Source organism: Silurus meridionalis, chromosome 27 (genome assembly GCF_014805685.1).
Source record: "Silurus meridionalis isolate SWU-2019-XX chromosome 27, ASM1480568v1, whole genome shotgun sequence".
NCBI lineage: Eukaryota > Metazoa > Chordata > Actinopteri > Siluriformes > Siluridae > Silurus > Silurus meridionalis.
In genome coordinates, this window is record NC_060910.1 from 462501 (window position 1) to 472500 (window position 10000).

The window sequence follows — 10000 nt, forward strand, 5'->3', positions numbered from 1 at the left end:
TACCTGACTTTACTAACACACATGTAGCTGAATGAATCTTCCAGAAGAGTGGAGCTGCTTCTAACAGAACAATCCAGACTGCATGTGGAACTTATTGAGAGACACAGCAGTGAGACACATAACTTTCTACTCTCTCTTTCTGTCTGTCTGTCTGTCTCTCTCTCCCTCTCTCTTTCTGTCTGTCTGTCTGTCTGTCTGTCTCTCCTCTCTCTCTCTCTCTGTCTGTCTCTCTCTCCTCTCTCTTTCTGTCTGTCTGTCTGTCTCTCCTCTCTCTCTTTCTCTCTGTCTGTCTCTCTCTCCTCTCTCTCTTTCTGTCTGTCTGTCTCTGTTTAAAATAACTATATTAAAACTGTTTACATGTTTGTTTTTGCAGAACATTGTGTTTATGTTTATTAAAACTCTTGTTTATATTTCTCTCTTCTGCACATTGTACTGCAAAACATTATACAGGAGGTTTACTGGTCTATTGTGTTTTGTGTATCTGTTCTACACTGTCCTTTGTCTGCACGTGTGAGGTGTAGCTCTACGCTGTGCGAGGTGTAGCTCTATGTTCTGTGAGGTGTAGCTCTCGCTGTGCGAGGTGTAGCTCACGCTGTGCGAGGTGTAGCTCTCGCTGTGAGGTGTAGCTCACGCTGTGCGAGTGTAGCTCTATGTTCTGTGAGGTGTAGCTCTACGCTGTGCGAGGTGTAGCTCTACGCTGTGCGAGGTGTAGCTCTACGCTGTGCGAGGTGTAGCTCTACGCTGTGAGGTGTAGCTCTATGTTCTGTGAGGTGTAGCTCTCGCTGTGCAGGTGTAGCTCTATGTTCTGTGAGGTGTAGCTCTCGCTGTGCAAGGTGTAGCTCTATGTTCTGTGAGGTGTAGCTCTATGTTCTGTGAGGTGTAGCTCTATGTTCTGTGAGGTGTAGCTCTATGTTCTGTGAGGTGTAGCTCTATGTTCTGTGAGGTGTAGCTCTCGCTGTGCGAGGTGTAGCTCTATGTTCTGTGAGGTGTAGCTCATGTTCTGTGAGGTGTAGCTCTATGTTCTGTGAGGTGTAGCTCTATGTTCTGTGAGGTGTAGCTCTCGCTGTGCAGGTGTAGCTCTATGTTCTGTGAGGTGTAGCTCTATGTTCTGTGAGGTGTAGCTCTACGCTGTGCGAGGTGTAGCTCTATGTTCTGTGAGGTGTAGCTCTATGTTCTGTGAGGTGTAGCTCTATGTTCTGTGAGGTGTAGCTCTATGTTCTGTGAGGTGTAGCTCTACGCTGTGCGAGGTGTAGCTCTATGTTCTGTGAGGTGTAGCTCTATGTTCTGTGAGGTGTAGCTCTACGCTGTGCGAGGTGTAGCTCTATGTTCTGTGAGGTGTAGCTCTATGTTCTGTGGTGTAGCTCTATGTTCTGTGAGGTGTAGCTCTATGTTCTGTGAGGTGTAGCTCACGCTGTGCGAGGTGTAGCTCTATGTTCTGTGAGGTGTAGCTCTCGCTGTGCAAGGTGTAGCTCTATGTTCTGTGAGGTGTAGCTCTCGCTGTGCAGGTGTAGCTCTATGTTCTGTGAGGTGTAGCTCTACGCTGTGAGGTGTAGCTCGCTGTGCGAGGTGTAGCTCTATGTTCTGTGAGTGTAGCTCTCGCTGTGCAGGTGTAGCTCTATGTTCTGTGAGGTGTAGCTCTCGCTGTGAGGTGTAGCTTTACGCTGTGGGAGGTGTAGCTCTATGTTCTGTGAGGTAGCTCTATGTTCTGTGAGGTGTAGCTCTATGTTCTGTGAGGTGTAGCTCTACGCTGTGCAAGGTGTAGCTCTATGTTCTGTGAGGTGTAGCTCTACGCTGTGCGAGGTGTAGCTCTATGTTCTGTGAGGTGTAGCTTTACGCTGTGGGAGGTGTAGCTCTACGCTGTGCAAGGTGTAGCTCTATGTTCTGTGAGGTGTAGCTCTACGCTGTGCGAGGTGTAGCTCTATGTTCTGTGAGGTGTAGCTCTATGTTCTGTGAGGTGTAGCTCTATGTTCTGTGAGGTGTAGCTCTCGCTGTGAGGTGTAGCTCTATGTTCTGTGAGGTGTAGCTCACGCTGTGCAAGGTGTAGCTCTATGTTCTGTGAGGTGTAGCTCACGCTGTGCGAGGTGTAGCTCTATGTTCTGTGAGGTGTAGCTTTACGATGTGGGAGGTGTAGCTCTACGCTGTGCGAGGTGTAGCTCTATGTTGTGTGATACGTTCTCCGCATTGTGCGAGTTAGCTCTAAGTCATATTATGTAGCACCAGGGTTCTGGAGAAACGTCTCATTTCACTGTGTACTGTGTCGGCTATATATGGTTACAATTACAATAAAAGCTTCTTGACTGGACACTCACCCGGCTTCAGGTTCCTCTCCTCCAGGACAGACAGCCATTTGGCTCCTGTACCGAATATAGTTATTCTGCAGAGAGACAGACAAAGAAAGACAAAGAGGGGGAGAAAGACAGAGAGAGAGAGAAAGAGACAGAGAGAGACAGGGAGAGACAGGGAGAGACAGGGAGAGACAGGGAGGGAGAGAGAGAAACAGAGAGGGAGAGAGAGAGACAGAAAGAGACAGGGAGAGAGAGAGACAGAGAGGGAGAGAGAGAGACAGAGAGGGAGAGAGAGAGACAGAGAGGGAGAAAGAGAGAGAAAAACAGTGATCATCCAATTCCGAGCAGATTCTATAAAACAAAATCAGTAAGATTTCAATCCTCCTCTCTCCATCCCTTCATCCAGCTCCCTCACCCCCTTACACAGTCCCAGGTGCCTCACACAGCATGTGCTGAAGGTCTCGGTCCATCTTAGACCTGTAGACCTTTACAGTCTGCACACAGGAACATGCAGGCATGAAGAATGTAGTTATTCATTTCCAGAAGAAGGTCCAGCACCATTGGTGCTGAATCAGCACCATGGACAGCGGAACATTGTCTTTTCTCAAGTGCATTCAGCACCAAACACCATCCACCTTCTCCATCCACCATTTCCTGCTAGAAGATGCAGGAAAGAACCTCCTGAGCCACAGACTCTGTCTGTCTGTCTGTCTGTCTGTCTGTCTCTCTCTCTCTCATTTACTCACTCACTCACTCACTCTCACTCTCTCTCTCTCTCTCTCTCTCATTTACTCACTCACTCACTCAGACCTTAGTTCCTGCAGCTGAGAAGCTTCCTGTCTGAGCTGCTACAGAGCAGCCACAGCATGTCTGAGAAGATTTGATCAATGTGAGTGCTTCTGCTAAACCCCTCACCGACCCCTTACTGACCCCTCACCAACCCCTCAACGACCCCTCACTGACCCCTCACAGGTTTCATTATTGAACCAATCAGGGTCAAACAGACAGAGATCAAAAGGTCAAATCCTAACAGCTATCTGATCCCAAAGTAACAACAATGTGTCATGTGTGTGTGCGTGCGTGTGTGTGTGTGTGTAAATCCATTCTACACAAAAGAAGGTTCCTGCTCCATTTACATTTATAGCATGTGGCAGACGCACTTATCCAGAAGAACCTACAATTCATCTTATTTATACAACCGAGCAGTTAACGGTTAGGGGCCTTGCTCAGGGGCCCAGCAGTGGAAACCTAGTGGTGCTGGGATTTGAACTCATGACCTTTCAATGAGAACATTGTGAATCCTGAGCTCCTCCTTCCCTGCTCCAGTGCCATTCACTGTATACCAGTTTCACAAATACAAGTAGCCCAGGTCATAGTTCCACTTCCTGTAGTTCAGTTCCAGTAGCAGTTCGAGTTCCTTATAGACATGAACCACTTCCAGAAGCAGAGCTCTCAGTTCCAGATGAGTTCCAGATCTATCATCAGTACCAATACCGAAGGTACCGATTCCTGTATTACACATTCAATCACAGTTCTGGTACCAATAGTTCAAAACGGTTCTGTTTTTTAATTCAAAAGGTTCCTGTTCCAGTGCTAAAGGTTCCTGTTAGTAAAGGATCCAGTTCCTGTAAGACGCAGGGTCATGGTTCCTGTACCAGGTACTCAGTACACTTCCTACCTAGTGCACTTCAGTGTGATTGGGACATGGCGTGTGTCCCGGATGCGTATCGATTTCAGATGGAACCGCTTTAGAATTCCGTCGGGCAGAACCGAGCGCAGGATCAGCAGGTCCAGACGGGGGGAGGAGCAGCGCAGTGCAGAGCAACAGGGCGGCGGCCATGTTTAATTCATCAGGCGGCCTGGAGCGCTGCAGCTCGGACACACTGAACACGGCGGCCATGTTGGACCGGAACACTCATGAGTTACTGCTAAACCAACATGTTACTATGGAGACCTGTCAGTCATGTAGAACTACACACACACACACACACACACACACACACACACACACACACACCCGAGCTGGTCCACCAGGTTCCACAGAACATCAGGTGTCGGAACAAGCGGAGAACCGTCATACAGAACGACCGACGCACCAACAGCCAGAGACGACACCAACCAGTTCCACATCATCCACCCGGTCTACAGAAAGAGAGATAAAGAGAGAGAGATGGAGTGAGTGATAGAGAAGAATAAATATAAATCATATGATCAGAATAAGAAGAAGTTTAATGGCGTACTGTAGTGTAGTAGATGATGACATCACTGCTGGTCATGTTGCCATGGAGAATGTGTTCCTTAAGGTGCTGAATCAGAGTCCCCTACAGAGAGAGAGAGAGAGAGCGAGAGAGAGAGAGAGAGAGAGAGAGAGAGAGAGAGAGAGAAACATTGTTATATTAGATTTGATCTTTTCATCATCATGAAACAAATCATACACCAGTCTAACTCTTTAAAAATGGTTAAGCACATACACACACACACACACACACACACACACACACACACACAGAGGGTGTTCTAGTTTTAGCCTTCTCATGACTCCAACCTGCCACTTTTTTAACATACACAATCTTTATTTACACACAGTGATCACCCTGAGTGTGTGTGTGTGTGTGTGTGTGTGTGTGTGTGTGTGTGTGTGTGTGTGTGTGCATATAGAGCTCCAATTATCCATCTGCTGTGACACATTAGACCAAAACACCACCAACACCAACATGAAGGCTGTGAAAAATCACACACACACACACACACACACACACACACACACACACACACACACACACACACACACACACACACACACACACACACACACACACACACACACACACACACACACACACACACAGGGCACGGTTTAGCCCAGAATGTGGATTTTGTATGCAGGTCCTGTGTGTAATGAAGCACAAACATTTAGTTAGACTGGTGTATGATTTGTTTCATGATGATGAAAAGAAAATAATAATAATAATAATAATAAATATATTTTATATATTATTATTATTATTATTATTATTATTATTAAGAAGTTCTTATTGATTGTATTCTCTTATAAAATAAACCTTTTAAGATAGGTTAATAATTGAGTGATTCCTGTGACCTTCACCCTAATCAGAATCAGTTCATCTGATGAGAAGTTTATAGAAATATACAGATATCAAAGCTGTTGCAGTGTGTGTGTGTGTGTGTGTGTGTGTGTGTGTGTTTAATCACATACAACACTTTAAATCAACATAAACATATAAACAGTTCTAAATAATTTGATTACATTAAGAAGTAAAAGAAGAGGAAGAGCTGAAGCTGTGATGATGTAATGATGTGACAGAGGGACAGGGGAGATTATTGTGCTCACAGTGACACCATGTGGTCAATACAGGAACTGCACAGCAACTGATATTCCCTTCGGAATCACCCCCCTCTCTCTCTCTCTCTCTCTCTCTCTCTCTCTCTCTCTCTCTCTCTCTCTCTCACACACACACACACACACACACACACACACACACACACACACAATCTTACACACACACACACAATCTTACACACACACTCACCCCAGCAGAGTGCACCATGCACTTGGGCGCCCCCGTGGTGCCAGAGGAGTACATAATGAACAGAGGATGAGAAAAGGAAGCTGCTCAAACTCTAACTGAGGATCCTGATCTCCTTCCATCCCTGTGTCCAAAACACATCCAGAAACACACTGAAAAGAGAGAGACAGGAGGGGTGTAGAGAGGAAGAGAGGGGGTAGAGGAAGAGAGAGAAAGAGAGGGGGAGGGAGAAGTTGTATAAAAATAAACATTTATAATGATAAATATTTGGGAGATTTATAGATCTGTTCAGTACAGAGACTTATCATTTACACTGTTCTTTATCATTACACACACACACACACACACACACACACACACACACACACACACACACACACACACACACACACCTATTAGGGATTTTGGACAGGTCCGTTTCTTCTTTGGATCGAACATATGGAATGACAACAACCTTCTTCAGATCAGGAAGACCTGAGAGTGAGACATGAGAGTGTGTGTAAGACATCACCGAGGGACAGACATGTGAATAAAGATAACTATACAAGATTTTTAACAATCCTTAAGTGTGTGTGTGTGTGTGTGTGTACCTTTAACGACTCTCTGCAGTTTCTCCATGTGGTCGTGTTGTTTGCCATTATACACAACTGCAGCTACTGAAAAAATCAACTTTGGCTGGATCTGAGAGAATCTGTCTAACACCCCCTGATATATAAACACACACACACACACACACACACACACACACACACACACACACACACACACACACACACACACACCAATTAAAATATAGAATATATTTTCTTCTAATTGAATGTAAAGCTGCTGTTAAAGTTTGTGGCCAGCAGGGGGAGCACTATTACTGAGGTCAGGGCTACAGGGCGATAGTCGTTAAGGCAGGCGGGCTGGGGTTTCTTCAGGACAGGAACAATGGTGGACTGTTTGAAACATGAGGGGACAACAGATTGTTCCAGTGAGAGGTTGAATATCTCCATGAACACCGGTGCTAGCTGGTCAGCGCAGGCTTTCAGACCCTGACCTGTGATGCCATCTGGTCCTGCTGCCTTCCTGGAGTTCACCTCTCCGGCTCTCTCGGCGTGGACGCTGGTTGTGCCGCTAGCACCGCTAGCGTTGTTAGCTGCAGCCTTTAAAAGCTCTGGCAGATGAGCTGAAGAGAAGCGTCCGCAGTCCCGATTCTAGAAGATGGTGTTCTATAGTCCGTGATTGTTCTTAGTCCCTGCCACAGGCTCCGAGAGCCACCATGTTGGAACTGTGACTGTAGTTTCCCCCTGTAGCACCGCGTTAGATCCTTCACCGCTCTGCCAACACTGTAAGACGCAGCCTTGTACTCGTCCATGTCCCCGTGTTGTAGGCAGTGGAGCAGATCTCAGAGCATCACGGATGGTTTTATCCACCCACGGCTTCTGGTTGGGAAACGTTCTGATGGTGGTTTTCTGCACCGTATCATCTGCTAGTTTCCTGATGAATCCCACAACCGCTTCCGTAAACATGCTGACATCATCAGAGCTGCGCCTGAACATGTCCCATGATGATGATAGTGATGGTGGTGGTGATGAGGGTAAAGGTGTGAATGGGGATAGTGGTGACAATGAGGTGGTGGTGTTAATGATGGTGGTGGTGATGGTATGAATGGTTGTAATGATGATGGTAATTGTAGTGATATTGATGGTGGTGGTGGTGGTGATGGTGTTGGTGATTGGGATGGTGGTGGGGATGGTGATGGTGAGGTGGTAGTGTTGATGGTAATGGTAATGGTTGAGATGATAGTAATGGTAATTGTGGTGGTGATAGTGATGATGTAATGGTGCTGCTGCTGCTGCTGATGATGATGATGATGATGATGGTGCTGGTGATTGTGGTGGTGTAGATGGGGATAGTGGTGACAGTGAGTTGGTGACGGTAATGGTGGTGATTGTAATTGTGGTGTTATAGTGATGATGGTGAAGGTTGGAGATTGTGATTGTGGTGGGTTGATGGTAGTGGCAATGACGATGATAGTGGTTATTGTAATGATGATAGTGATGGTGGTTGTGGTGAATGATGATAGTGATTATGGTGATGGTGATGGTGATGGTGTTGATGGAGATGATTGTGTTGGTGATGATGACTGTTATGATGATGGTGATTGTGATAGTAATGTTATGATGGTGATGGTGTTGATGATGGTGATGGTGATGGTATTTCTGGTGGACGTTACAGCATTAGTGTGAATTCTTACATTGACTCCGAAGTCTGGAGACGTAGAACTCCAAATCGCTCCGATACTCGCTACAGCCAACATCGCCTCCACCGCATGTACACCATTAGGCAGATACCCTGAAAGAAAGAGAGAGAAATTAAGGAGACAGAAGAAAGAAACAGACAGAAAAGAGAGAGAGACACAAATGAGAAAAACAAGGGGGAATGAGAGAGAAATAAGAGAAAGAGATGTTTGCCATGGATCATCGTCTGACATTGTGCTATTTGTAGGATGCACTTATCTTAATTACACACACACACACACACACACACACACACACACACACACACACACGGATCTCAGCTCTTAAAAATCCTGTTACTTCTGTTTGCCGTGTGTGTGTGTGTGTGTGTGTGTTTATAACCCAAATTCCCCAAAAAGTTGGAACACTGTGTGTGTACGCATGTGTGAGCAGTTACACACTACAGTTAACAGAAATGCAGTTTAACATGTTACAGATGTGTGACACAGGAAACTAGGGATCTGCTGGGATCTATAGGAAGCTGTGAGGGTCTATCAGGGACATTAGGGATCTGCTGGGATCTATAGGAAGCTGTGAGGGTCTATCAGGGACATTAGGGATCTGCTGGGATCTATAGGAAGCTGTGACAGACCTCCACAGCTTCCCAAAAGTATGACATACTTCACATAAACAGAATATGTTGTGTGTGTGTGTGTGTGTGTGTGTGTGTGTGTGTGTGTGTATGTGTCTCACCTACGACTCTGTCTCCAGCTTTAATGCCCATCTTCCTCATCGATGCAGCAAAGCGAGCGACTTCACGCCTCAGTTCTCCAAACGTCACCTTCACGATTTCTTCTCCTCCTTCAGCTACAAAAACACAACACCATAGGTCAGTATTTAGCAGTAATACGGGTCAGTATTTAACAGCAAAACAGGTCAGTATTGACCAGCGAGACGGGTCCGTATTGACCAGCGAGACGGGTCCGTATTGACCAGCGAGACGGGTCCGTATTGACCAGCGAGACGGGTCAGTATTGACCAGCGAGACGGGTCAGTATTTAACAGCAAAACGGGTCAGTATTGACCAGCGAGACGGGTCAGTATTGACCAGCGAGACGGGTCCGTATTGACCAGCGAGACGGGTCAGTATTTAACAGCGAGACGGGTCAGTATTTAACAGCAAAACAGGTCAGTATTGACCAGCGAGACGGGTCCGTATTGACCAGCGAGACGGGTCCGTATTGACCAGCGAGACGGGTCCGTATTGACCAGCGAGACGGGTCCGTATTGACCAGCGAGACGGGTCAGTATTTAGCAGCGAGACGGGTCAGTATTAAGCAGCGAGACTGGTCAGTATTTAGCAGCGAGACGGGTCAGTATTTAGCAGCGAGACGGGTCAGTATTTAACAGGGAGACGGGTCAGTATTTAGCAGCGAGACGGGTCGGTATTGACCAGCGAGACGGGTCGGTATTGACCAGCGAGACGGGTCGGTATTGACCAGCGAGACGGGTCGGTATTTAGCAGCGAGACGGGTCAGTATTTAGCAGCGAGACGGGTCGGTATTTAGCAGCGAGACGGGTCGGTATTTAGCAGCGAGACGGGTCGGTATTTAGCAGTAATACGGGTCAGTATTTAACAGGGAGACGGGTCAGTATTTAACAGGGAGACGGGTCAGTATTTAACAGGGAGACGGGTCAGTATTTAACAGCGAGACGGGTCAGTATTTAGCAGCGAGACGGGTCAGTATTTAACAGCGAGACGGGTCAGTATTTAACAGCGAGACGGGTCCGTATTTAGCAGCGAGACGGGTCCGTATTTAGCAGCGAGACGGGTCAGTATTTAACAGCGAGACGGGTCAGTATTTAACAGGGACACGGGTCCGTATTTAACAGCGAGACGGGTCAGTATTTAGCAGCGAGACGGGTCAGTATTTAGCAGCGA

General features: G+C 46.7%; 1 protein-coding gene across 1 annotated transcript in view; it reads right to left on the reverse strand.

Annotated features, from left to right (window-relative positions):
- The window catches only part of aacs (acetoacetyl-CoA synthetase), a 25690-nt gene that overhangs the window by 9789 nt on the left and 5901 nt on the right, over positions 1–10000 (reverse strand). The window contains 10 exon segments of the mRNA XM_046842111.1: positions 2310–2374; positions 4303–4427; positions 4526–4606; positions 5837–5907; positions 5910–5943; positions 5946–5985; positions 6226–6307; positions 6424–6538; positions 8076–8173; positions 8812–8925. Coding sequence (XP_046698067.1) covers positions 2310–2374; positions 4303–4427; positions 4526–4606; positions 5837–5907; positions 5910–5943; positions 5946–5985; positions 6226–6307; positions 6424–6538; positions 8076–8173; positions 8812–8925 — 825 coding nt within the window.